We start from the raw sequence: 25,901 nt of genomic DNA on the forward strand, positions 1-25,901 counted from the left end.
AAATGTGTCGGGTTTCTTCTAGCCTGTTTTCCAGCAAAGTCTCTGGACTGTTCTTGAGCGTTGAGATGGGAAGTGGAGCGTCCGCCACCACCACCGAGGGATCCCGGGTGGACGATGAGCGGCCTGACCTGGTGCAGACCCCAACTCCTGTGGTCAGGACCCCCACCCCTGTGGTCAGGACCCCCACCCCTGTGGTCCGGACGCCCACCCCTGTAGTCAGAACACCCACTCCTGCGGTCCTGAGTGGAGAAACATTGCTGGTGGTAGAAGTTTGATGCTGGAAGTGATGTCATCAAGATGGTACTGATATTTCGTGTCCATGTTTGTTTACAGGTGGACGATGAACATCAAGCGGTGGACGTCCTGTCTGTCACTAGTGACAAGACCAATTCAAAAGAGCATGACGAAGAAGATGAGTTGTCAAGTGATGTCAATCCACTCGTGACCGTGAGTGAGAAACACTCCTAACAGCTTGGCAACATGCTAACAAATCTTAAAAATGCTAAAATGCCAGATGCACAAGGCAATGTCCAGTCATCCCGCGATATGTGTTTCAAATAGGAAGTGTCTGGTGAGGGAGAGGAAGTGTCCGTGAACTTTGAGAGTTTTCTTCACAACAATGGAACTTTGTACAGCTGCTTCGAGCACCTCGGGAACAGAGTGTACGTGGACGAAGCGCAGGTACTGACAAACAAAATGCGTGAGCTTGATATTAGCATGGCTGCTGATCTCTCATAAGCATGTGACTCCAACATGGACTCTTATTGAGCAGAAGCTGCAGCCTTTCCCCAAGGAATGGTACGACATGGGACGCTTCATCAACCCAAATCAGGAGGTGTGTGTCATCTCCATCTCACTTCCTGTCTATGACGCCCAAGCTTCCCTTCTTGTCTTTTAACCATTCGAGCTTTGAGACCTGATGAGCATCGACCGTCAGTTCTGGCTTGTGTGTGTGACCAATCAACTTTTTCATCCTGTTTTATCCACAGTGTGCATGTTTCCCCTCAGGTCTCCGCCCAGCCACCGGTCGCCAATGTCCAGCCAGTGGCGGCAGTGGGCGAGGACGACCGCACAGGCAGCATCTTCATCCCAGGAAAAGGAAGTGTGATGACGTATATGTTTGAGGTGAAACCCCCTTATGGTGATGACTTGTTTGTTTTCCAAGTTCTAACCACTGTGTGCGCGTTGTCTAGGAGAGAGTGAACGTGTGCCGATTTTGGGATCCTCATTCGGGCGTGTGGCTGTTGCTCCCTCTCCAGTGGGAGATGAATGTGGACTTTGTGCAAAACAGAGTCCACAGAGTCATGGTAAGGAGGCATGGCACAGCCAACATTTACATCAGGGGTCTTAAACATTTGAGTCATCATATAGCTTATTTTAAAAAGACTATCCCCAATACAGTAGAAGAAGGTTCTACTAGCTACAGATTGTGTTTTGGTTTTGCATCCACAGTCGGTTCTGCCAGGCCTGCAGGACCAGAAGGAAATTACGGCAGCACTGCGACTTTGTAACTATGATAGCGAGGAGGTCATCTCTGCCTACCTCACAATGTTTGGAGAGGTCCTCCTGCATGCTAATGCAAGTGGAGATCCAGGATACAGTGACCTTAACTCATTCAGGTTCGCCAACGTGTATGCTCTGGTTTTATGTCATGTTGGTTATGTGCGGAGGTTTAAAAACCCTAACATACCTATTTTGAGAAAGTATTAAGAACACATAGACCTTCTATGCCTGAAGTTAACCTGAAACAAATCTACTCAAGTACAGAAATGAGTTTTTTGTAATTTCCACTGATGATGACAATCCTGATGCTTGTGTGGTCCATTCAGAGCTCTTCTGGAGCGTGATCGTCTTATTGAGGATCTGAGGCAGCAGCTTGAGTCCAAACAGAGAGAGGCGGATGAGCATCTCCACAGGAACAAGTTCCTGGTCAGGGAGACTCGCCATCTTGGCGAGATTGTGCAAAACCTCAACCGCAAGACGGTCGAGCTCGAGGCTGACCGGCAAGAGATCCAGGAAAAGATTCGGTCCCTGCAGAGTCGTCAAACACCCGTGTCGTCCGCCAGGAATTCCACTGCCTCCAGGCCCGCTATAGATCCAAATAGGCTGCGACAGGCCAGCGGACTAGCCCGAGAACTCAAGGTGTCTGCCAAACAGCTGAGGTCTTGGCTCCTCCTGACATTGAGTGACTTGAAGAACGTCCTGACCCAGACGGAGGACGTCTTGAAGAAGATGGTTGAAGCCCAGCGGCAAGCAGACGGCGAGGCGCAGACGCTGCGCTCGCTTTATCAGAAGGAGGTGCTAGAGAGACGAGCTTTGTACAACAAGCTCCTCGAGCTGCAAGGGAATGTCAGAGTCTTCTGCAGGTGCAGGAATGTCTCCAGACCAGGAAGCTCCTCGTGTCTGGACCAGTACGACCAGCAGGAAGTCACGCTAATACACAAGAACACCAGGAAGAAGTTCTTTTTTGACAAGGTCTACGCACCCACCAGCACACAGGTACCACAACAGTAACAGACTACTAGTTATTTTCCACTACTGATGAAGATCCTGACGGTACATGCAGAGCTCTTCTGGAGCGTGATGGGGTGATCGAGGATCCGAGGCCAGACTTTGAATCCAAACAAAAACAATCTCTTCAACGTATCGCATTGCTGTTTTTGTGTTTGTCCCGCAGGAGGAGGTTTTCGCCGGAACCGTGCCGCTTATCACTTCTTGTGCAGACGGCTACAACGTATGCATCCTGGCATATGGGCAGACGGGCTCGGGAAAGACCTTCACGATGATGGGCACCAAGGACAAACCTGGAGTTAACATCAGGTGTGTAGGACCTGCTCAAAGCAAACAAATTCCAAGAAATCCAATTACTGGGAATGATTCTTATCTTCAGGCTTCATGTGTCTTCTGTTGATTGATGAGTGCCCATGTTTCCATTGTTCTATTGTCATGATGTTGCTTCCCCTTGCAGGTCCATACGTGAACTTCTCCGTGTGTGTTCACTCAAAGAAAAAGTGTCTTATGTTCTCAAGGTACTATCAACACTCTTTACATCCAGAAATGCAAAATGCCTGAGATCCAACTTTCATCCGTTCGCATTTCGCATACGTAAATCCCAAAATGTTCAATGATTGGATACTTTGTTGTAAAATTTTCAGAATGTTTGCAATTGCTTCTAAATTCACAATATAGTGGTGGTTACTGTGTTTGCTATTTTGACCCTGAAAGACACTGCCATTATTCTTTTTGTTGGGGTGATGTGTGTAGATTTCCATGTTGGAGATTTATAACGACACACTCAACGACCTGCTAGCGAAAATTCCCACCGCTTCCTCCACTCTGGACATCCGCGTGCAGGGAAAGTTTGTGTCTGTTCCAGGACTGACACATGTGGAGGTTCGGACCGAGGACGATATCATCAACGTCATGGAGACTGGAGAAAAGAACAGGAAGATGGGCGCCACCAAGATGAACATACACAGGTGGGGATGACAAAGATTATGTGATGGCGATGAGAAGGAAGATGGCTTTAAATCCCAAGAGGACAACCCTTCTTCTGTGTTGTTGCGTCCAGTTCTCGCTCTCACCTGCTGGTGGCGCTGGAGGTGTGTGGCAGTGATTCATTGTCCGGAGAGAGTACACGGGGCACACTGACCTTAGGCGACCTGGCCGGGTCCGAGCGCATCTCCAGGACAGAGGCCGAAGGCCAGCGCCTGGTTGAGGCTGCTGCCATCAATAAGTCACTGACCGCGTTGGGACAAGTAAGCACCAACGCACACAACTGATGATGTCACACAACTCATGACATCACATGCCAGCTCACCACTACAGTCATTGTGTTGTTTATTTAGGTGTTTGCGGCTCTGAAGTGTAATGCCCTTCACGTGCCCTTCAGGAACTGTAAACTGACTCACCTTCTGCAGCCCAGCCTCAGCGGAGATGCCAAGGTCCCACTGTGGTGTCTTGTTTGATCTGTATTCTGTATTCATTCTGATTCCAGCTTTGTGATTTTCACCTCAGTGCTGCGTATTCATCAACGTGAGTCCGGATTCCAAGGACGAGGTAGAGACGCTCAGCACGCTCCAGTTTGGCTCGTCCATTCGTCACGTGGCGCTGGGAAAAGCCACCAAGAACATCACGCCGGCAAAAGGCAACAAGACTTTAAAATAGGTGAAATCATGACAAGCAGCATGTTCATTTACACACAGAATACATTTTAGTCATGAAGGTCACCAACTGATGTCCACTTTTAAGATTTTTGTTCTTCACATTGAGGTTCTCTTAGTTATTTCACCTATTTATAATTATCTTCTTAAGTCGACAGAGAATCATTAAACAGGCTAAAGCCCTCTGCTCTTTATTGAAATGACTGAAATTGGTGATTTAAAATATATCTACATATATTGATTTGAAAAAAGTAAACAATTTGAGTGCATGATTATGAGTAATACTACACAGATATTATACATTTGTTCATATTTTTAAAATCTTCCTGAGTGTCTTGACATATCTTTGTCTTTAGTCACAATACCCCAAAAGACAAATGGTTCAACACATATTTCTTGCTGTGGTGAAATCGGCTAGTTTTCAGAGCAAATCTGTCCAGCAATGGGCGGCCCTCCAAAACTGGTTAAAAGATAAGAAAAAAGAAAACTTGTCAGGGAGTGTTTCCCTGTGGGGAGCACATCTCGTCAAGTGCTGCCACAATCATTACAGTATTTTTTTTTGTTGCATAGTTTTTACTCCTGATACATCCTACTCATTTTTATCCAAGATTTGTACCTATAGTGGCTGGAATTTGGAATCTAGCATACCCATTAAGATGTTGTCATTCACGACTGGGATGTGAATCCTCGTCCCCTGTATCAATTACAGCAATCCATTAAATACATGTTGCAAAAGAAAGAGGTGGTAAAAAATGACTTATTTACTGATTTCTCCAGAACAAAATTTATACAATGAAATATGCAAGCAAGTTTCATTCTCCTTTGCATAAGTTTTATTGTGAAAAACAGGCCATCTTTGCCAAACATTCCTTTTCATTTCTTGAGTGACCACACTTGTAACTCAAAACATTGGCATCTGAAATAATCTTTCCTCATCGAAATGAATGGAAAAATCTAATTGATCCCTTCCAGCCCTCTCAAAATATCCCAAACTAATTCAACATGTTTTCTTTTCAAAATAAACTGCGCTCAAACATGCTAACACAGAAAACGCAAGGGCAAAACAAAGTGTAATGTAATGTCCTTCCTCGTTCTTATAAATTCTCTGGAAAATAACAGTGCAGTGTCTTAAAGTGGTATCTCATTGAGCGGCAAAAGTTTGCGACAGTAGCAAATGTTTTTTGTCACGGTTTGTTAAAGGTTGCCGAGGGTGATGTTCAGGTGACGTTCGCAAGCCATGTCATTTTCAGTCAACAGCAAGTGGCAAAATGTCTTTTTAAAACTGTACATGAAAAATAATGATATTTTTCATATTAATCCATCCGTCCATTTTCTGTCCCGCTTTGTCCCCACGGGAGTTGCAGGCGTGTTGGAGCCTATCCCAGCTGTCATCGGGCAGTAGGCGGGGGACACCCTGAACTGGTTTCAAATTAATGAAACTATTAAAATATATTTAAATGTTTTACTGCTGAAAATGATTAAAGTAGTAAAATAAGTAACATTAGTTACGTGTACAAACAGTCGCAAGCATTCACCGCTCAGTGAGATAAATGAAATGAAAAAATATTCCATAAACTGGCACACTTGTAAACCATCCTATGTACAATGCATAGACAAGCTATTTGCCCCTTGCTAAAATTATGTTTTTTGCAGTTTTGCCACCAGAATTTTTAATATCATAAGAAAATAAAATATAACCATAGTAAACATGCCATTTTAAATTTTAGTTAAATGGTGGTTTTATTTACTAAGGGGAAAAAATATTCAAAACAAATTAGAGTAGACTGTGGTAGTAGACTGCGATTGGCTGGCAACCAATCTTTATATATATATATATATATATATAAAGACGTGTGTTGACGACCTTCAACATGAGTCGTCGCTGTCGCTGCTGCTGTACCCATTGACAAAGCGGTGTTCTTCTCCTGTGTCACTCACAAACACATGACCTGAACAAGATGGCATCAGGTCACATGGATGAAGCATGCTCAGTATGTCTACGGCCCAGACTCTAGGCCTACTAATGAATGTTTTGAATGTTCTTACTTTGACGTGGCACAATATCTTCTTGCTCCAGGTGCTCCATGTCATAACTCACAAAAATATTCTGCGGGAAGAAAAAATATATTGCTGAAGCCTAAATGTTGCTTTGATGGGAATGCAAGGAGTTGACTCAATCGGCACCTTGCTCCTGAGAAGCGTAGTCCAGTACCCTGGCTCTTGTTTGACGAGCGTGAGGACGGGCTCGTTGCAATTCAGCTCCCAGTGGCAGCGCTCAGCCGACACGGCCGAGTGGAGCTCGAAATCCACTCCATAGCGGCGACCATTCACAATGCAACTGAACATACACACACACACACTTGTAAACTATAACGTGCTTAGCTCAAAGGCAACTCAAATTGTACAAATCAAACAAGGACTCAAAAATGACATGTCAAGTGGAAGATGGCATGATTACCCCCTTCAGGCAAAGTAAGCCTGGCTGAACATGTATCTATTGACGCTGTCCTGACACACCTGTACGTGACGCGGTCAGTGTGGAATTCGCAGCGCTGACTCTGCGGGTCCTTTAGCTTCAGAGTGACGCTTAGTTCCGTGGACGTCTGATACCAGCGGACCTGTGGGTGCAAACTGACAAACGGCCACGTCAAAATGGCACACATTAAGTTTCAGCGAGACATGTCTATGTAGATACTGGCGCAGTGGTTCTCAAAGTAGTCTGCCCCCGCCCCATACAAGCTTTTAACTCAGGTCGTATGACAAATTCCCAGACACAAATCTCAATGTTAATTATGTCTTTCTTTTTAATAGTATACACTACTGTATAGTATATACGTCTATATTGTTGCGTTTTGTTCAGGATGCCCGTCGTTGAGCAAGGAAAAAAAATGATGTGGAGTAATAGTTCTTTATTTGCAAGATCTTGGGTTGTTTTACAGCAGTCAGTAATGCAAGTAATGAAACAACAACGTCAGACTCCAGATCAGAAGGTTTTATACTGTCTGCAAGCAGGAATACGGAAGAGAAGAAAAGGGAGGGGAAAAGAAGGAAAAACATATCCTCATAAGGCAGACATTTGTTCTGTTATCATCTGAATCTATGTGTCATGACGTTATGAGCTGTGCCTTAAGTGTAATGGAAAAGTTATCAAGCTGTGTGTGCCGTGTCTGTGCTCCTATGGAGCAACTATGTTTGTATAAATTAACAAGAGTATTTACACATTGCTGTTGCTCCCTCTTCAATATATATATAAAAAAAAGAAACAGTAAAACCACATTTGTACTTGCATACCTCTTGGTCATGTGAGCCTCTCCATGGCTCAGCTGATTGTTTTTTTGGTTGTCACCAGCATGGACGCCTGAACACATCACAAGCAAACATCAAACAAACTACTTGAGCAAGACAGTACGCCTTAGGTTAGCCTGCTTTTTACCATCTTTGTTGTTGTTAAAATGAGGCATCTGGCTGGTTGTTGTGTCAGCACCAGTTTCAGTTCTGATGCAAAATCAAAAAAAGTTCCTGTTACTTTCTTTTCAAACAACAGATGATCATAGCGCTCCAAAAGTGTAAAGGTAACCTGATATCTGCAGAGGTTTGCATGATTGTCTTCTTGTCTGCTTCTGGGGGAAGATGAGGTGGCTGGAGTTCCGGTGCATCAAACTTCTTGCTTCCTTCATAAGTTTTATTCCCGATAGGAATACTGTTGCTCATATCAAAGGACTTCACCGGAAGCTCACTTGTTTGATTCCTGGTGTGGACAAAAATTGAGTGGCAACTAGTTGTTGGGGAAATGCTGGATCCTGAAGATACTAACAAGCTTCCTTACCCACAAGCATGATTGGTTGCACTTGTCCTACTGAGTAGCTTCAGAAGGTTCACATGATCTGGGTTTCGTTCTGCCATGCCGGTGTTTAAAATGAGGCTAGGAACGTTGTACTCGCTGATCACAGTCTTCATACCAGCCACTCGGCTCTCCAGAACCTTCCAAAAGCACAAAGATTGAAGATAGTTTTCATTGAGTCAAAGTTCCATCTAGATAGTCAAACATACCATAAGATCCAGAAAGACTGTGTTTCCAAGACTGAGGACGGCTCTGGCTCGGTGCGTAACACCTTGTATCTTCTGGCTGATGGTTCTGGTCACCTGAAGGTGTTCAAAGACATTTTCACTTCCTTTCTGTTTTGGGTCAAATGAATTTTCCAGTGTAAAGTACATCGTTCTATATTTAATCTAGAATTAATGTATTCCTCAATCGAGAGCAAGCTCAGCCATAATGGAAATTAATTAATTTCCAGTTTTCAGTTCTGTTGAGAAAGTATGTTTGTATGGATTCCCTTTGAGGAGCTTGCATTTAGTGTTGGCAGCAAAAGGAGGATGCCATAGGCTACCTTGGGATGCCAGTTCGCCTCTGCGTCACAAGGCTTCACCTGGCACACAATCATTTCCACTGCTTGGCCAGGCAAAGAGTGGAACTCTTCCGGCAGCCGCAGGATCTGGTGGGATTTGATTTCTGCCTCTTTTCCGATGTCAATAAAGCGAGCGAGGACACTGAAAAATAGGCGGCCTTTGTTGTCTGTGACAGTCAGGACCTTCACCCTGTGGAAACAGGTGGAACTATGCTTAGCATCACACAGACAATGCACATAATGAGTGTACATATATCACAAACAAGGGTTTTTGGCAGTACTGTGATTTATCACATATCACTGGTGTGTCTAAAATGTCATTGCTCTTGATGAATGGGGCTTTGCTGTCGTGTGCAGCGAGGACTACCTGTGGAAATGGTGGTTGTCCTGTACAGCATACAAGCCTCCTTGCAACACCTCCTCAGGACACGGCTTGCTGTCAGCATAGTAAAACGTCATGTCAGCCACCATTCTGTCAAAGACTTGGTTCTCCCTCTGGATTATACGACCATAGAAGACAGACGCTGTCTTGATGTGGAGAGGCAACACCTGCACACAAATCCCATATCACAGCTGATGTGTATGCTCTTCTTTGCGTGGTTATGTGATAATTCACCTATATATGTATTATACATATGTTTTTCCCCTACTCAGGGCTTGGTCCTTTACACCCCACTAAAGCTGAGTATTACTGTAGTTGGGCAAAACGTCTTCTTTAAAAAACAAATTTTCTATCTTCCAGTTGATCATTTTACATCACACTAGTAGTTTCATAGCCAAAGTTACAAAATCTTGGCAGCCAGACATGACGATACCATCTTATACGAGAGACTGTTAGACTGATTGCCAGGCTAATCCTCTGATACGAGTTCCCATGCCAACATGTTAATACAGCCGAGGAATTGTTAGTTTTTTTGTCTTTAAACCAAGTATAGAAAATGAACAACTATTCAGCGGGTCACATCTTTGTGTTTCTTATCAAGCGCAGTCCTAAAGTCCAACTTCTAAATCCAAGTTCTTTTGAGTTTTCTCAAACCACAAGTCATCAACCCCATTCCCGAGTCCCCATTGCTGGTACTGTAGCCTTGTGGCATGGTGACCTCTATGAGTCCGGAAGCAGGAAGTTCGGACTGATCCAGTTGAGGAATGAGCCTGTGGCGATCTGGACACACAGCACCAAACCTGCAGAGAAACACAAACAAACATCATTTAAAAAAAATTGGGGAAATTAGCTCAGAGATAAATTTAAACATATGTTTTTGCGGCACAACATGCTGGGCAGCACTGAGCTCTACTGGCTGTAGATATGGTATAATTTAAGACAGGCAGATAAGTTCCCCTTCTAACCAGCAATAATGTACCTACTAAGAAGTATTTTCCTTTATATATTTTATTTCAAAACATTCATTTTAATATGTTCAAATTCTTAATGCCTGTTGGTGATTTTTAATGTTTAAAATGTTTCTACATCATCTCTCATTATTGTGATTTTGCTCCAACTGCAGCTTGGGTCAGGAAAAGGGGTTTCACTGTATATCCGAAAGTCCCTAACTTGAATGATTGTACAAAGTCTGTATATTTCGCCTTCATACTCTATGCTGTGAGGCGTCTTCAAACCTGCACATTCCAAAGCTCTTCAGGTGGTGACATAGCGGCCGCTCAGTCTTTTGCTCCTCTCGGGCCACGTCGGCAGCCTCTGCGAAAGACAGCAGCTCTGCAGGGAGTAGAGCATGGCTTCGTTTGAGGTAGCGCACCAGGCCACCAACATGCTGCGCATTCTTCTCAGAGACCAGCAGCAAGGACTTGCAGACTTGAGAGACTTTTTCCATTGAGTCTTGAGGGGAAGGCTTGAGAAGGAAAGCAGAGATAGAATTAAAGTCACATCAGATGAAGACCTACAACACCTGATGTCCCGCCAGGTCTTACAAGGTCGGTGAGATTCCTGAAATTGTGGCTCATGCAAAAGAGTCGGCTTCCGAATATTTTGGGAGAACTTGGGAAGCCAAAGTGGACCACACAGGTAGCATCTGTCAGCCCCAAACACTTCAGGCACTCTCCAGCGGTGACTAAAGCAAAACAAAAGCAATTTCCTGATAAGCGTTGATTTTCTTATTAATCATGTCATATATTATATATACCAAGAATCAAAAATTTCTTTCTTTTTGATCATATCTTGTCGGCTGATCAACTTCAAAATCAAATACTTTCCCAAAAGGTCCATACTATGATCAACTCTTGCATTTGAAAAATAAACTTATGTTGTTAGAAAAGTAAAGTTGCATGTTTGCAATGGCAACAAAAAGTCAGAATCTGAAAAAATAAAGTCAGATTGTCAGATCTGAGGAAAGTAAGAGTGTCTGCAGTGTGAACCTTGCTTATTTAACTGCTCATCAAAGTGTTTGGGGACAGTATGAAGCTAACTTGAGAAAAGTGTAAAGCATCCATGCGCATTTGTCAATGTACAGTTCTTGTACAGCTTTCGTTTGGTCAAAGACAAATGTTTTCAAAGAGACAATGGTTATCCAGACCCGGAGAAGTACTGCCAAAGTGTGAGAATGTAAAATGTGTTGTGCTTTACCCAAAATGACTTGTGCGCCACGGCAAATTTCTTTGCCCCACTCCTGGAGCACAAAGTTCAATGTGTGCATTAAGCCCTCATGAATCTTCAGACTGAATGCTGATTTAGAGCTCACAGCCTGTTGGAGACAAGAAAAGTTCATTATTAATTATTATTATTATTATTATACTAAGTTTATCTCAAATATATTTGCTGCTTGAAAATGCATATTAAGGATGCAACGTGTGAATAATTAATTGCTTTACCACAGTATAAATGGGCACCATGTTATTGACAACGTTGAAAGTCGTTTTCAACACTGACTGTGCTTTAGTAATCAAGGTCAGCGGACACAACAGAGCAAAAAGCTATTTGGGTGGGAAAAAAATGTAATTGATCACATAAATTAATTACGTAATGATAAAACACTTCTTCAAAACACAGATTTGTCATTACTACTCACCTTGTAGACATTTTCAACCTCTTCAGCAGAATCGCAGACAATGAGAGTCTTCTGGCCCACGTCAGGGCTGAAATCCAATGCGCTCAACAATGTGGAGATCTTGCTCCTCTCCAAGGTCATAAGTACAAGCTGTGACAAGATATCATCATCATCATCATCATCATCCCAGTTACAGGGTCAGAGTTTCTTCTGCAGTGACCTGTTGCACGTTTCCATACAGCGCCGCTTCTTCAGGAGCTGCTATGAGGACACTAGCAAACGGCATGTGCTCTGCCATCAAAGCCTCCATGTGACTCGTCCACCGCTTGGCCACAGCGATCAGTTGTTGTGGACATGAGGACATTTCCTGGCGGGAGCTGATCTTCTGAAAATGCTTCAAAATCTTCTCCATCTGACAGGAGGAGGTAGCAATGATGGTTTAAGTGTCATTAGCGATGAAATGTTTTTTGGAAGAAAAATAACTGTGGCCAAATTCCAAACTTTACAACAGCACCAAGGTGTCACCTGGACCGACGCTAGCGTGAAAAGCTGATCAGCCTCATCCAGCACAAGGTGACTCAAACGCAGGAACAAAAAGCAGTGACACGACAGCAGACGCACCAGACTGAAGGGAGTGGTCACTAGCAATAGGCCTGAACAGGAAACAGGTAGAAATAGAAAGGCAGTTCTAACCACAACACTTGGCTTGCACAGTGTCCCACAGCATGGTAGAGCGCAGGAGAGTGTAGAGACTAAGGCAGAATGGGACTTTATTAGGCACTGGTTTCTAAGTGACCCACCAGGAAGCAGACTTATTAGGATGTTGAGTAGGTCAAAGCTACACTATGTGCATTTGTTACAGTTTCAACTGGAAGACCTGACTTTGCTATTTGGAGGGTTATAGGACAAGCATGTTCTAGTAACTTACAGTCTTTGGGCATCTTGAAGGCTTTGGGTTCATCTTTGCCACTACCAAGAAGTACGCTGGTTGAATTGAGACGCTGGGTAAGCTTGCACTCCTCTAGAAGGTCACAGATCAGCTGGACCTTCTCCCAGCCAGGACACAGCACCACTGCTACCGGCTTCAAGTGCACACAAAACAGGTAGCTTGTCTTCTTTCTAGATGTTGAAATGTCTGATATTAGCAATGTGCGCTCACGCCAGCTGTAGAGGAGGAGATGGTGAAGATAGTGCATCGCAGTATGTTGCTGAGAAGGGGGGCCAGGTAGCTTTGAGGCTGGTCAGCGCTATGCGAGATGACTATGGTGTTGTTTCCTCTACCCACAGAGGGCCAACTTAGAAGGTCTGTGGAAGACAGGCAGACCTGCTTCCTCTGCAATATCTAGAGACAGCAGAAAAAAAAAAAAACATTTGAGTCATTAAGTGTGATTGTGATACTTTAGTATTTGAGACTCCAGCATTCTGAAAACGTCTAAAAGTTTAGAAGAGTTCAACCTTCATCACATTAGTGTGAAAAACCTGTGGTAGGTGAATTTAAAATGGGAAAAAATATTTTAAAAAGTTCCGTAAAATGATCAGCAAATATGTGAACTAATAAATGCAAAACCACAAATTTGCTGGGCTCCAATGTGCATGCAATGTGAAGATATTCCACTAAAAGGCAGTATTTTATTCACCACAGGTAGTCTTTGGCGGTCCCAAAAAATAAGTTTGGTATAAATTGAAGGCTAGAAATTGGTTTCTGATTGTTTTGTGCAAAAATTAATAATAATAAAGGGCCCGGTGTCAAAGAATTAGAATCCTCTGTCAACAATGTTTTTAGCATGTCAAAAAAAATGGCAGCTGTAGCACTATTAATCACAGTAGGTCATTGTCTACCCTGCAAAGTGACTCGGTAATGGGTGCGTCTGCCAGACTTGAACACGGCTCTATCGGGATAGCAGAGTGCACCAGAACGCCGCCTGTCTTGGGAGCATCGAGAATCACCTGACAACAAAAAATTAAAATCACCTTATATTGATAATGCTTTCTTTAACAAGGTGGCCACATGGACTTGAAGCAGCTAACAAGACTCAGTGAACAAAATCAAGCCTACCGGCTCATCTTCATCATCCGACTGAAATTTCAAAGGCTGTGGATTCAACCACTCCAAAAGTCTTCAAGCAGCAATAAGGAAAGGGTTCAGATTCAATGTGGAAGTACGGTCATCATGAGGTGAAAAAAGGCATTTGATACTGGTACAGTATTTAAAAATGGATCATATGTAACACTGTTTAGAAACACCTTGAGCATGCAGAGTTGTTGTTGCTTGTCTTCAGCATGTCCAGTTGGGTGGGAGGCAGTGCGCTGAAACATGCACACAACACCTTCAGGCTGATGTTACATGTTTGATTACTTGCTGTATTTTCATTTTAGGCCAGCGGTTTTCAAGCTTTGTGGGTCCAATGACTCAAAAATTACACAGCATAGATATTTCCCTGGTACCTTAAAATGTGGTGGATTTGACATTATCCTCCTATGAAATTACTGACTGATTAGTATGCTCCACGCATGTGGCGTGTTGATGCTTGGTTTATCCTCAGAGTCTCTCGTGGTTTTGAGATGTTCATTTAAGTGTTCTTTGTGGTGTACCTCATACGACTCAATTTTTGGGCTCCGCAAAAACATTTTTCTACAGAAATTTAAGAATTTAAGTTGTATGTTTTGGAGATAAGTCTAAATGCAATAATAAATGCATATTTAAGACAAAACATTTGTAATTTTATGAGCAATATCATATTTGAAAAACTGAAATCTTGCAAAGAATTTTCAATTTAAGATAATAAAATTAATAAATTCAACGTTAAATGAAGGAAGCACATCATATCTTAACAAGTGAATTTCAAAAATACAACTTCCCTCAATTAATATTATGTCTTCAGTTCTAGAAAAAATGGCTGGGTCCTTTAAGAAAATCATGGGCTTTTTTACTATAGTGTTCTTAAAGAGAACCAGTTTATTTATATGGAGGTGTCAAGTTTACAGTATGTGAGGAAGTATAATAATATTAGAGCTTTTCACTGGCCTGAAACTAAGAACGGGAAGAGGAATTGATTTAGCATGTTTTTATTTTGGTGTTGTTACCTTTATTAACAAATGCTTTAATTTAAATGATACAACAGATAGGTTGATTTTATTGAAATTATTTTGGAAACCCTCAAGCTAAAGCTTGCGGACAGCAACACCAGGTCTGAAGGCCATTAATTTAGAAAGCCTGAGCTGATATCTCTCTCTCTTTTTTTTTTTTTGCTGTGTCACTGTTGCTGAAATATAATAGTGTTGAGCTGGCCTCTTACACTTCCTGTCCTGTGATTGATAAACTGGAAGAATGTTGAGGTGAACACTCAATCTGCTCCTCAGGTTGACTCACCTGTAACGTTCACATATGACACAATTATCATTGTGTCTCCTCCCATTACTTTTGTTTATGCCTTATGTGACTTACACTTATCTCAGCCTCCTTAAAGCTGTGTGATGGATTGAGGGACCTCATTGACCTGTGGGGACATCAACCACACAATCTTCAGTTGCCGGCCACTCAGACGAGAGCGTGATGTCATCACTCACTTGAACAGATTGAGGTGGGACTTGAACACAGCAGCCAAGGAGGTGTCAGATTCCTCTGATGAGTCACTGAAATGACACAATTCTGTCACATGACTAAACTTTTTCTTTTTTGTTTCTGTACCTTATTCACACTGATGCATTTTCACCTCTCTGATTGGCTGTTTGGTAATGCTTGTCCATCCTTTGATCTACTGATTCCCTCACACTCTAGCCTCTGAACAAAAGCAACCATAAAAGCAAATTGTGACAACTTTGTGGGACATTCACGAACAAACACTCACCTGAGGAGTCCCTGTGATTCCATTACAGACTCCCGTTTTAGCGAGCTGGATCACTGAAGGTTACATGACATTAAATAATTGTTATCTAGTCAACAAACACCATTCAGTACTACTTTCCAACTAGCAAGGCTAGGTTAATTACATTCTCACAAGTGATGATAGATTAAAAGCTCAATAACTTGGAGCTGAACAATACGGTTGGTGGATTGCTGCCTTTGACACAAATAACCACCGTTCAAATCCTGGTAACGACAAACATCCTAATGGTTGTGATAGACCATACTCTCAAGCCTCAGCCTGTGTTAAAGTGAGTGGGAAAATGCCTGTGTAGATGGCATACGACGATATCTGAAAATGGTTGGGGTAAAAAATAAATAAATGTGCTGACCATTTTTTTTTTTTTTCCCCCGAGCTTTGAAAAATAATTGGTGATTCTATCTGAATATAGATGCTGAACCTTTTCTTACCTGGAGCAGGTGCAGTTTCCACTGGTGATAATGGAACTGGAGCAGCTGCTGCCTGTGTTAGGGGTCTGCTGCCAGGCGTGTTCGGGCAGCGGTTTAAAATCCTAAAATGCTGAGCATTAATCTGCTCCAACTTGCTGCTGTTGGAACAGTCTTGGCTGTGGATGGCAAACCTCTTACAAACCAGCTCATCATTCACACAAATCTGAAAATAAAAATAATATTATGTCATGTAGAGTCATGACATTTAACACATTAGCTCAATAGGTTTAATCCAGTCCTACGGGACAAGTAACTTTTTCATGTTATATACAAAAAGCTGTATTTCTGGAGTGCCAACCGACCCGTCAAGCGTGACATAAAACAACAAAGTCAATATTGTTACTCAATGAGGCAATTTGTTATTATCTTTTAATATGGGGGAAATGCATGATATGTCTCCTTTCGAGCAGTGTGAATTCATGTGGAGCGTTTGGATATTGGAGGGAAATAATTGCGGACAAACATCACACAAAACATGTAGACATTCCATACAATAAATGTTTGTGTTTATGTGAGATGACCTTGACGCCCTTGATGTTCACGTAGAGCTCGATGGCAGTGGAGTTGGACTCTTCCTTGAGTAGAACGGCCTCAGTCTGACTTGAAGCTTTGATATGTGGAAAAAACATGTGAGGCGATGAATGCTGAAAGCATGTGTGCGTCATGAGCATGCGTGTCTCACTCTCGAGAAGGTCACACATGTAGGATGTGGCTGAGCAGTCCCAGCGGCTGGATTGCCTGTAAACCAAACACAAGTCCATTACAGGCAGGCTGTATCATGGAGCTAGTGATGATGAGCGCGCTTACACCAGTTTGGCCTCCTGACAAAAAGACACTTGCAGCGTCAGGGGCGTTATTCTCGCTAAGTGGAACCTCCTCATCCAGAACGGCAGCTGAAGGAAATACTGTTCAACGTGTCGGACTCTTGAATGATGACAAGAATAAAACATGAGACATCAGCTGCCACATTCTGACACCCATTGCACCAATTTGTTTCTAAGACAATCAGAAACATAAACTTGATTTTTTTTTTTTTTTGTCATCAGATTATTCAATTAATTGAAGCCCTCACATTAAGATGGTAGTGAACACACACAGTATAGTCTTACTGGCTGAGAAGAACAATAAGAGATTCTCCATGGTCCAGAAGCTGACAGCAAGCAAGACACGGTTGTGCCTCTGAGATTATGTTTTCCAGTCTGGCCCGGCACCACATCTTATTCTGGGACCAGTACACTACGCATACCTGAGACCAACACACACTAAAGCCTCAGAGAACACACAAACACACACAGGTCCATAAGACAGCTGAATGAATGGACGCTAAGCTTACCTGTCCCTTCTCCAGCGAGGAGGGCGTCACTGTACACTGGTCACTGGTGTAATCACCATAGAAGAGGTTCATGCATGCAAACAGCTTGTCATACTGATGCTTGCCTACTGCGTCAATGCCAACATGACTGTCCAGCTGGGCCCAGATGCATGATGGGTGCACCAACTGTGATGATGGAAACAGAGCTGCTTATGTACGTTTCCAAATGGGTAGCCAAAAATGCCAATGTTTGTTTCTCAATTTAGTTTCACAGCTGATAAATAACATATTATTGCTCATTTAATTGATTACACAGGAGATTTTAAGAAGAAAAAAAAATCAACTTCAATTTTTCTGACAAATATTGAGATTTTGATTTGATTTGCGATTTTCTCGAAATCAAGTTTCAGTGCACTACTCACAATGTGCAGCAATATTTCCACATTTATAAACATCATAGTTAAAAACGTTCAAATGTATGACTAGACTTAACTGTTTCAAACAGAGACTGAGGGCTTCGCAAAATGGGCACAAATTCAGATCATGATATTGTTTTTGTTTGTTCCTGACAGCAATGGTGAGTGTAAAACTGTAAAATCATAGTTGAGGTATTTCTGGTTGGGTCATTTAAATGTGGAAAGGTCAATATTTCCAGTTAAAAAGGTCAAAGTATCATATCGCATTTTGTTCCTCTCTGCTTCTTTTGATTCAAATGTTGTATTTTCATATAAAGATCTCGAAACTCAAAAAAGTGCAAATAACATTGCTATTAATATTTTAGAAATTGAGGTCTTTGTCAGACGTCCACCACATAGGAACAACATTCATGTTGTGAAATGCTAATGTGTAGTAATTTAATTTTATAATAAGGGCGACTCGTTTTTTTTTCCCATTAAATATGAATAACAATGCTGACATTCTGACTTTAAGGATAAATTATTGAACAAAAGCAAACATGCTAGTGCTGTTTTTTTTCCGACGCCGACATTAGTTTATTAATTCTTCCAAACAATTATTGCTTCTACTAACATGATACATTTGCACGTATGTCCTTTTATTGGGAAAATGACATCGATTATTGAAAGCGAAAGCCAGGTGACAATGATCAGGCTCCAACTTACCTTAAGATTGAGCAACTTGGACATAGTCTTTGGCCTCGCAGACACTCGCTTGGTCAGAAAAGATGAAAAAAAGTACAATAAAATAGTATTATTTAACGAACGTGAAGTTATTTAGTCAAACAACGACGTGCGGTCACACACAATAGCTGCTAGCTAAAAGGTCAAAATTAGCCCGCGCCATTTTCCCACTGGAAATGGCTAATTAAATCCTATGACATCAACTCGATGCGGCTCAAAATATTTCATGATAATTACGACTTTGTCATTACCTTTGATTCCGGTAGAAAATCAACTAAATTGATAGAACCGCAGCAACTACAGTCGGGTTATCGGAATGAAAGGAAACACCTGCTCTCGATGGAGAACAATCAAATATAACTAACTGTGACCACTAGAGGCGCTATCTATAACCGGACTGCATGCGTCTTTTAACTTTTAGAGGTAAAATGCAAAATGCTGCCAACTCCATTCGATTACAATCGTGAAGTATTCAAAGAAGTGAAGTGTTGTGCCCAAATAGAAGTACACATCAATTAAATAAAACTTTAATTCAAGGAGAAAAAGAAACCCTGAGACCAAGCTTTGTTTTTCAAAAGGGAAAATAAGCAATAAACACAAGTGTCAATAGATAACCATCCACACAGTTAATAGTAAGTACAGAATGCAAACACAAATATACAATTGTGTTTGAAAATAATATGTATTTTGTTCAAAGCAGAAAACTCTCAGAAAACTCACTCTGAAAGTCGTATTGCAAGTAAACATGAATGTCATTACCCGTTTTGATATCTTTGCACAACCCAAAGAGACTGCACATTCAATAGTGTTCTCTTGGATTGAGAGTAAATCAAGCATCAGCAGAATATGCTAATCATACACAAAAGGCCTCAACTGAAATTCTAACATCAAACTGTGAGGCACTAGTGCCAACTAGTTTGCTGCCCATTTGGCATAATCTATATGTCACATGATTATAGGTTTTGCGAGCCAAAGATCCCTGTTCTGTCCAAGTAAAAGGCGCCATTGGTTTTCAAAGTGGCCATGGGTCATATCCCTGTCGCAGTGGACTTGTGGAAGAATGTGTGGATGTTCTGAGCGGCGGCCTGGCCCACGACGGCCTCCAGCTCGCCGACGGTGGCGTTGCACAGCTGATGAATGCTGGGAAAGCGCTCCAACAGGACCAGAGCTTTGACACGGCCTATCCCGGGAACCTGCTGCACCGTGGCCAAGACCAGTGGGTCCAAGAGTCCGGACGAGCTCCTTCTGCTGAATGGGTTCTCTTTGCTGTCCGTGTGAATCTGAAATCATGAAGGAAGAGCACCATCATTTAACAGATCCCTCTAGATGGCAGCTTTTCATCGCTTTGGATTTGGACTGAGGTACAAAAAGCAAAGCTGGAGTGTGAATTCACTCAGATGGCATCAATGAAGAGTGACAATACCATTTGAAGGAGAAGCTGTGACGCCTCCGTCTGCCCGCCAACTGGCAGCAGTGCCAGGCCAAGCTCCAACACGACAAACTTCTGGACGGCCCAGAAGTACTGCTCCACCAGGCGGGTTTTCTCAATTAGGACCAGCTCCTGGAATTTGCCGCAGGCCTGCAGTGACAACACAAATTCAGGCTAAAACCTAAAAAGGAGACCAGCTCAAACTCACATTCCTGTAGCGAACCAGCTTCCTCTTATAGGAGGCACCTGCGATGATGTCACACTCTGAAAGGTAGAGGATACAGCTCTTATTTGGGAGAAGGAAGTCGGCCATACCCAGCTCGCTTTCGAACAGTATCTTCACACCTCCACCTAGAGCAGAGAAGCATGATTGTGTCACAGATGTATTTGTATTAAACCCAATACACTGTCTAAGTATGAAGATAGTTGCTAAAAATGTTCAAAACAACGTCAACGATGTAGTGATCACTTGTTAAGCGGTTTTCCACTATTTCAGTTTTCCTGAATTTTTAGGAGTGGAGTGACTAAAAACAGTTCCACGTGATGAGGTTTGGGGTTTCACATTTCCTTTAATATTATTTGTTTCTGTGAAAGTTGCGAAAAGGTGATGGTTAAAAACAGTTGGGTTGTGTAAAACAGGGTATTAAGACATTTTAAATGCTGGCACTGTCATTACACTTTTCTACAAGCTAACGGGAAAATTCTGCGGCGAAAATGCATATTAACACATCCATCCATTTTATGTACCGCATGTGTCACGTGTTTACCTTTCAAACTTTGAATAAGCGACGAGTCTCTCCACTTCTCGCTAGTGATGACATGTCCGTAAGGAGGGACGTTCAAAGTCGCTTTTTTGTTTTCCATTACGTCAACAAAAGACTAATACATAAATTAGTTGGGAAAAAATGAATGTCGAAACAAAACTTTGCTGTGTTGCCAACATAATGCATTCACTTTGGAATTGGGGCGCCTTGTCTTTTTCTCGTCTTAAAAATGATCCTGACAAGGAACACAAGCAGGATGTTGCCCCCTAGAGGACCGCGGCGCAATCACGCCCACTTTCGTCACTTCATATTCCACGTTGTCGTTAAATTTGGAAGGACAACAAAACAAAGAAACAAAATTACTGTCTACAATTAGTTAAATATTATACTCATTAGAAAAATAAATGATTCCCCCCCCCCCAAAAAAACCCCAGAAATAAGATATTTAAAACTGGTCAGTTGTGCTCCGATGATTATAAGGCGCCAGCCAGTTTAAGCAAAAAACACCAGGGCCGATTTTGTTTTTGTTCCCAGTCTGCTTTTGTACAGAAGAATTATTTTTATTTGACCTTAGGTTTCATCGCCAAGTCCCAGTTGTCGTGTGCCTTTCACTATAAGTCACCTGTGACAGGCTCCACCTCATTGGAACCCACCACAGGAACAATTCAGCATTTTTGCTTAATGATAAAACATAACTAGGGCACCTCAGCCATCACACCTCTGGAGGACAATCACGAGAGAGCCACTCTCTGAGGACACACAAGATAAAAAATAAAAAGGTAAAGCTACTTGAAGGTTTCTCATGTGATTTGCCATTTTGAATCATATTTTGACACAATTACCTGGTGCAACCATGATCTCTTGGTTCTTAGTGCCAATGCGGAGGACAGTGAGATCGTTCTGAGGGTCAATGTCCCTCACTGTGCTGGTGGCCATCGTGGTCAGGTGGCCAAGGATCCCAACGTACCTTGCGGCCTTTGAGCTCTCAAACGTTGATCGGACTGGGAGACCTGTCAAATAGTATTACACTACTGTTGTCACTTTAAAAAAATGTTAGATTTGGTAGGTCTACCAATGATGATGCTACTCCATCAGAAACAGTGACATGGGTCACAATAAAAAAATTAAAAAAAACACTAGCACATAGTCTTGCAATTCTGTGCAATGCAAATAAACAGATGCAATTGTAAAATCAGAGGACTTTTGAGGTGTCAATATAGTTAAAGAAACTTAATGCTACCCTCAAATGAATGCCGGATGCCAAGCCAAATTAGATGCCTTATCCCAAATATTTTTGTCTTCCAGCTATAAATGGCTCCCTCAAAATGACAATATCTAAATGCCTTTCTCAAATTCTAGATGTAATACACAATTTATTCTAGAGGTAAGTCACCATTACCATCTGCATTGGCAATTATTGTTCCAATCACGCTCCTATTAGCTTCCACTCTCTGGAATGTTTCCTCAACTTCTGCCTGCAAGATAAAAAAAAAATATTTATGATATAAGCAATAATACCCCACCGAAACAAATACAATCAGATTTAAAAAAAAATAAAAGTTAAAACCATTTCGTCGGCGAGTTTTGCGTCCTCAAGTTGCCACTGGAAACAGAAGTGACGGAGGCCGTGTTAGGAAGTGACGTCGACGGAAGTCCAGCGTAACCGTCATTGTTTTTAGGCGTGTGAAAGCTGCGAAGAATATGCCGGAGTTAGCAGTAGAAAATGTGGTCGTTCACCCCTTGGTATTGCTCAGCGTGGTCGATCATTTCAACAGGTCGGTGCGTTTATTACGTGTTTTCTTAGTGGGCTACTCCTTTCTGTTTTAATTATGAAAACAAAAGTCCCTCCAATGCAAGTGCGCTTTGAGCTAAGCTATGTTAGCCGTGCTGAGTCAGAGCGCCGTTGAGAATGAATGGAAAAGAGCCTAGCATAGTTAGCGTTCTAATGCTAGCTGTGTTTTAAATACGATGTCAGTAAAATTATAAGAACTGTAAAATCATATATTTTTGACAACTGGACAGTTTTATACATGAATACCGAGGCATCAAACACTTATGATATTTCGTCAATGATGTAATAAGTCAGGGGTGTCCAAACTTTTAGCAAGGAGGGCGAAATTTGATAAAGTGAGGGGGCCCGGGGGCCAATAGTTTTTTCGGACAATTTTTAACTACAAAAATTTCATGCAAATACACACCGTTATGAAACAAATTTCATTGTCCCAATTGTCTTTATTCTTTTAAATGACAAAATAAACAAATGTAAGCTACTTAGCCAGATGTGAACAACTCTAAAAACAAATTCTGCCTTTAATTCATATCCGAAGAGTCAGATAACATTGAACAAGCTGTATCAAATATCTTAAATTTACATGAGTTTAAACTTTTTTTTTGCCTCATGAACATTTTAAACAGGAGTTATAAGTAATGCAAAGTTGTCTGTTATTATTAAAACTTAAAACAAGTGAATTTTGCTCTTGTCATTTACAATATCTTGCAGAAAGTAATAGTTTGTGTCTTGTCTACAGGTTCATAACATCAATAGTATTAACATGGCCACTTCATAATATTTAATATTAAGTAATATTTACTTTTGATTTAATTTTGACTTGCAGCTCAGTGGGCTAGTGGTAGCGTGTCCGCCCTGAGACTGGAAGGTTGTGGGTTCAAACCCCGGTCGGGTCATACCAAAGACTATAAAAATGGGACCCATTGCCTCCCTGCTTGGCACTCAGCATGAAGGGTTGGAATTGGGGGGTTAGATCACCAAATGATTCCCGAGCGCGGCACCGCTGCTGCTCACTGCTCCCCTCTCCCCCAGGGGATGGATCAAAATCACACGGGGATGGGTTAAATGCAGAGACAAATTTCGCCACATCCAGATGTGTGTGTGACAATCATTGGGACTTTAACTTTAAGAATCACTGTTGTGATGCCAGTTCAGCTTGGAGCTACTTCACTTTATCAGCGCAGTCACTCCCTGTTAGCTTGTCGTATGTTTTAGCATGTTTAGTCTGATAGTGTCTCTTTAGGTTGAAATCCTTAAACAAGGCAACCCTCTCTTCAAAAATTAGACAAAAACAATTGCCTTGATTTTCAGTGAAGAAGTATTGTAATTCCCATTTCTCTTGAAAGCGACGGCCCTCAATGTCAACTTTCCTTGTTTTCTTTGCAGTCGCAATGGCAGAAATGAGCGGCGAGGGGTGGTGCTTCCACCTTTTGGTAATAGGAGGAAATACAGTTTAAAGTTTCATGATTTTTTTTAATTCAGTTTGACAGTGCAGGCGGGCCATAGATAATACATTATAAGACCGAAGCTGCGGGCCGTATGCAATCTGACCGGGGGCCGGATTTAGCCCGGGGGCCGGACTTTGGACACGCCTGTAATAAGTGGTGTTGTGCTTAGCATTTAGCATTGATGATCCCTGTGACAGGGATAAGCTGTTTGATAACTTTGTCTAATTCAATTATGCAGAATAGGCAAGGTTGGCAATCAGAAAAGAGTGGTGGGTGTCCTCTTGGGGTCGTGGCAGAAGAAAGTTCTTGATGTGTCAAATAGTTTTGCAGGTGAGTGTGTTCACATTATTTCATATTAACTTGTCATGATTGAATCTGAGTAATTGTTAAAAATAAACCTGATTATGTGCAGTACCGTTTGACGAAGATGACAAGGATGACTCTGTGTGGTTCCTGGACCACGACTACTTGGAGAACATGTATGGCATGTTCAAGAAAGTCAATGGTAACATTTAACCGCTGGCTAGCTATGTAAGTCACATGTCTGCATTTTCTTGTGTATTGCATTTACATGTACTTGTGCATATTATCTTTTTAGCCAGAGAAAGAATTGTGGGGTGGTACCACACGGGGCCCAAGTTGCACAAGAACGACATTGCTATCAATGAGCTCATCAAGCAGTACTGTACCAATTCAGTAAGAAACTACATTATTTGTTTTCTTTCCTTCATGGGTCTTGCAAGCTTTGCATTGTGCCTTTTTTACCCTCCTAGGTTTTAGTCATTATTGATGTAAAGCCCAAAGACCTTGGCCTTCCCACAGAAGCGTACATCTCTGTAGAAGAAATACATGATGTAAGTCATTTAAATTTTGAAATTCCCATTTATCACAGGGATACATTCCAGACCCACACACATTAGGTGGAAATCAGCAATAAAGAGAAACTATAATTAATAAATGAATGAATGAATAAATATTGTCACCCAAATATAGCCAAACAAGTCACCATTTTTTTTACATAACAATACATTGTTTCTTTGTAGGATGGCACGCCAACGTCAAAGACGTTTGAGCACGTTACCAGTGAAATTGGAGCTGAGGAAGCAGAAGAAGTGGGAGTGGAGCACTTGCTCAGGTATTCAATTGCGCTGTTGCTGTGCCATATTCATAAATCGATAACGACCCATGATCCTAAGAAGGAAAAGTGCTGTATAAGGTGATAATAAAACCGACCCCCTTCCAAATGGTGTGTGCGCGCGCACAGAGATATTAAGGACACGACAGTGGGGACGCTGTCGCAACGCATCACAAACCAAGTCCACGGTCTGAAGGGGCTCAACTCCAAGCTGCTGGAAATCCGCTCATACCTGGAGAGGGTGGCCGCCGGCAAGCTTCCCATCAACCACCAGATCATCTACCAGCTACAGGATGTTTTCAACTTGCTGCCCGACGTCAACCTGCTGGTAAGTTGACGTACCGCTGAACATGAGACAATGTAAACAAAACCATTAAATTGATTGTAGAGGATTATTTTGGACTTGTTATTGTTTTACCTCAAATCTGCTGTCTAGTCTGTGTTATTTGACTGTTGTCCACTTTGTCTGGGTAGGAATTCACCAAGGCGTTCTACCTGAAGACCAATGACCAGATGCTGGTGGTCTACCTGGCGTCGCTCATCCGCTCAGTGGTGGCCCTGCACAATCTGATCAACAACAAGATCTCCAACCGGGACGCAGAGAAGAAGGAGGGCCAGGAGAAGGAAGAGGGCAAGAAGGAGAAGAAGGACGACAAAGAGAAGAAAGAGGACAAGGAGAAGGACAAAACGGACAGCGCCAAGAAAGACGAGAAGAAAAAGAAATGAGCGGCTCTCGGCTAGAAGCAGGACTCTACTTGGGGAACGGTGTCAACTGAGATGCACACACTCACATACAAAGACTGTTGATACCGGTTTGCTTCTTTTGTTCTGAAACACGACAAAATGACTTGATAGTTGCCTTACATGGTGCTGCGCTGCACCTTGGCATTGCTCTTTTGCAAGATGCTTTCGGTATCACTTATTAAATTGGAATCATATGAATTTCAGTCAGTTTTGTTTTTT

The 25,901-nt window shown here is 42.1% G+C and overlaps 5 protein-coding genes across 8 annotated transcripts; 2 read left to right on the plus strand and 3 right to left on the minus strand.

The window, feature by feature from the left end:
* The first annotated feature begins 2 nt into the window (after window positions 1-2).
* Window positions 3-5,129, plus strand: LOC148396204 (uncharacterized). The gene is made up of 14 exons (XM_088379048.1): window positions 3-260; window positions 334-447; window positions 562-681; window positions 773-835; window positions 1,009-1,125; window positions 1,194-1,307; window positions 1,453-1,619; window positions 1,830-2,499; window positions 2,678-2,820; window positions 2,969-3,029; window positions 3,265-3,479; window positions 3,572-3,758; window positions 3,849-3,944; window positions 4,018-5,129. Exons 1-14 carry the CDS (start codon window positions 3-5, stop codon window positions 4,165-4,167), a joined length of 2,475 nt encoding a protein of 824 aa, XP_088235174.1. The 3' UTR covers window positions 4,168-5,129.
* On the minus strand, window positions 4,974-18,766 carry tdrd12 (tudor domain containing 12). 3 transcript variants are annotated; one of them, XM_088379046.1, is made up of 37 exons: window positions 18,625-18,766; window positions 18,356-18,403; window positions 17,256-17,420; window positions 17,032-17,168; window positions 16,730-16,846; window positions 16,605-16,660; window positions 16,444-16,529; window positions 15,884-16,085; window positions 15,417-15,469; window positions 15,282-15,349; window positions 15,136-15,201; window positions 15,014-15,065; window positions 14,865-14,938; window positions 13,813-13,875; window positions 13,625-13,685; window positions 13,408-13,515; window positions 12,728-12,910; window positions 12,497-12,650; window positions 12,094-12,221; window positions 11,789-11,980; window positions 11,590-11,718; window positions 11,148-11,265; window positions 10,496-10,635; window positions 10,187-10,416; window positions 9,670-9,751; window positions 8,937-9,118; window positions 8,552-8,759; window positions 8,214-8,306; window positions 7,990-8,144; window positions 7,741-7,911; window positions 7,597-7,658; window positions 7,455-7,521; window positions 6,681-6,794; window positions 6,348-6,501; window positions 6,210-6,270; window positions 6,028-6,112; window positions 4,974-5,582 (listed from the first exon to the last, which is right to left on the minus strand). In XM_088379046.1, the coding sequence occupies exons 2-36, from the start codon at window positions 18,377-18,379 to the stop codon at window positions 6,030-6,032; spliced, it is 4,038 nt and encodes a 1,345-aa protein (XP_088235172.1). In that variant the 5' UTR covers window positions 18,380-18,403; window positions 18,625-18,766; the 3' UTR covers window positions 4,974-5,582; window positions 6,028-6,029. The 3 variants fall into 3 exon arrangements, with proteins under 3 accessions (XP_088235172.1, XP_088235170.1, XP_088235173.1); XM_088379044.1 differs by having other exon boundaries at window positions 4,974-6,112; XM_088379047.1 differs by lacking the exon at window positions 12,094-12,221 and adding an exon at window positions 12,262-12,320 and having other exon boundaries at window positions 4,974-6,112.
* A 112-nt stretch (window positions 18,767-18,878) lies between these two features.
* On the minus strand, window positions 18,879-20,942 carry faap24 (FA core complex associated protein 24). Of its 2 annotated transcripts, none has more exons than XM_088379053.1 (4): window positions 20,570-20,942; window positions 20,011-20,066; window positions 19,797-19,952; window positions 18,879-19,653 (listed from the first exon to the last, which is right to left on the minus strand). In XM_088379053.1, the coding sequence occupies exons 1-4, from the start codon at window positions 20,664-20,666 to the stop codon at window positions 19,402-19,404; spliced, it is 561 nt and encodes a 186-aa protein (XP_088235179.1). In that variant the 5' UTR covers window positions 20,667-20,942; the 3' UTR covers window positions 18,879-19,401. The 2 variants fall into 2 exon arrangements, with proteins under 2 accessions (XP_088235179.1, XP_088235178.1); XM_088379052.1 differs by having other exon boundaries at window positions 20,011-20,153; window positions 20,570-20,938.
* A 61-nt stretch (window positions 20,943-21,003) lies between these two features.
* LOC148396207 (dynein light chain roadblock-type 2-like) lies at window positions 21,004-22,286 on the minus strand. The gene is made up of 4 exons (XM_088379055.1): window positions 22,134-22,286; window positions 21,966-22,041; window positions 21,409-21,576; window positions 21,004-21,315 (listed from the first exon to the last, which is right to left on the minus strand). The coding sequence occupies exons 1-4, from the start codon at window positions 22,134-22,136 to the stop codon at window positions 21,272-21,274; spliced, it is 291 nt and encodes a 96-aa protein (XP_088235181.1). The 5' UTR covers window positions 22,137-22,286; the 3' UTR covers window positions 21,004-21,271.
* LOC148396208 (26S proteasome non-ATPase regulatory subunit 7) lies at window positions 22,181-25,885 on the plus strand. The gene is made up of 8 exons (XM_088379049.1): window positions 22,181-22,341; window positions 24,042-24,133; window positions 24,216-24,308; window positions 24,402-24,499; window positions 24,577-24,657; window positions 24,847-24,938; window positions 25,068-25,266; window positions 25,413-25,885. Exons 1-8 carry the CDS (start codon window positions 22,268-22,270, stop codon window positions 25,662-25,664), a joined length of 981 nt encoding a protein of 326 aa, XP_088235175.1. The 5' UTR covers window positions 22,181-22,267; the 3' UTR covers window positions 25,665-25,885.
* Window positions 25,886-25,901: the final 16 nt, after the last annotated feature.

This window comes from Syngnathus floridae, chromosome 6 (genome assembly GCF_059516105.1).
Source record: "Syngnathus floridae isolate MCC-2025c chromosome 6, RoL_Sflo_1.0, whole genome shotgun sequence".
NCBI lineage: Eukaryota > Metazoa > Chordata > Actinopteri > Syngnathiformes > Syngnathidae > Syngnathus > Syngnathus floridae.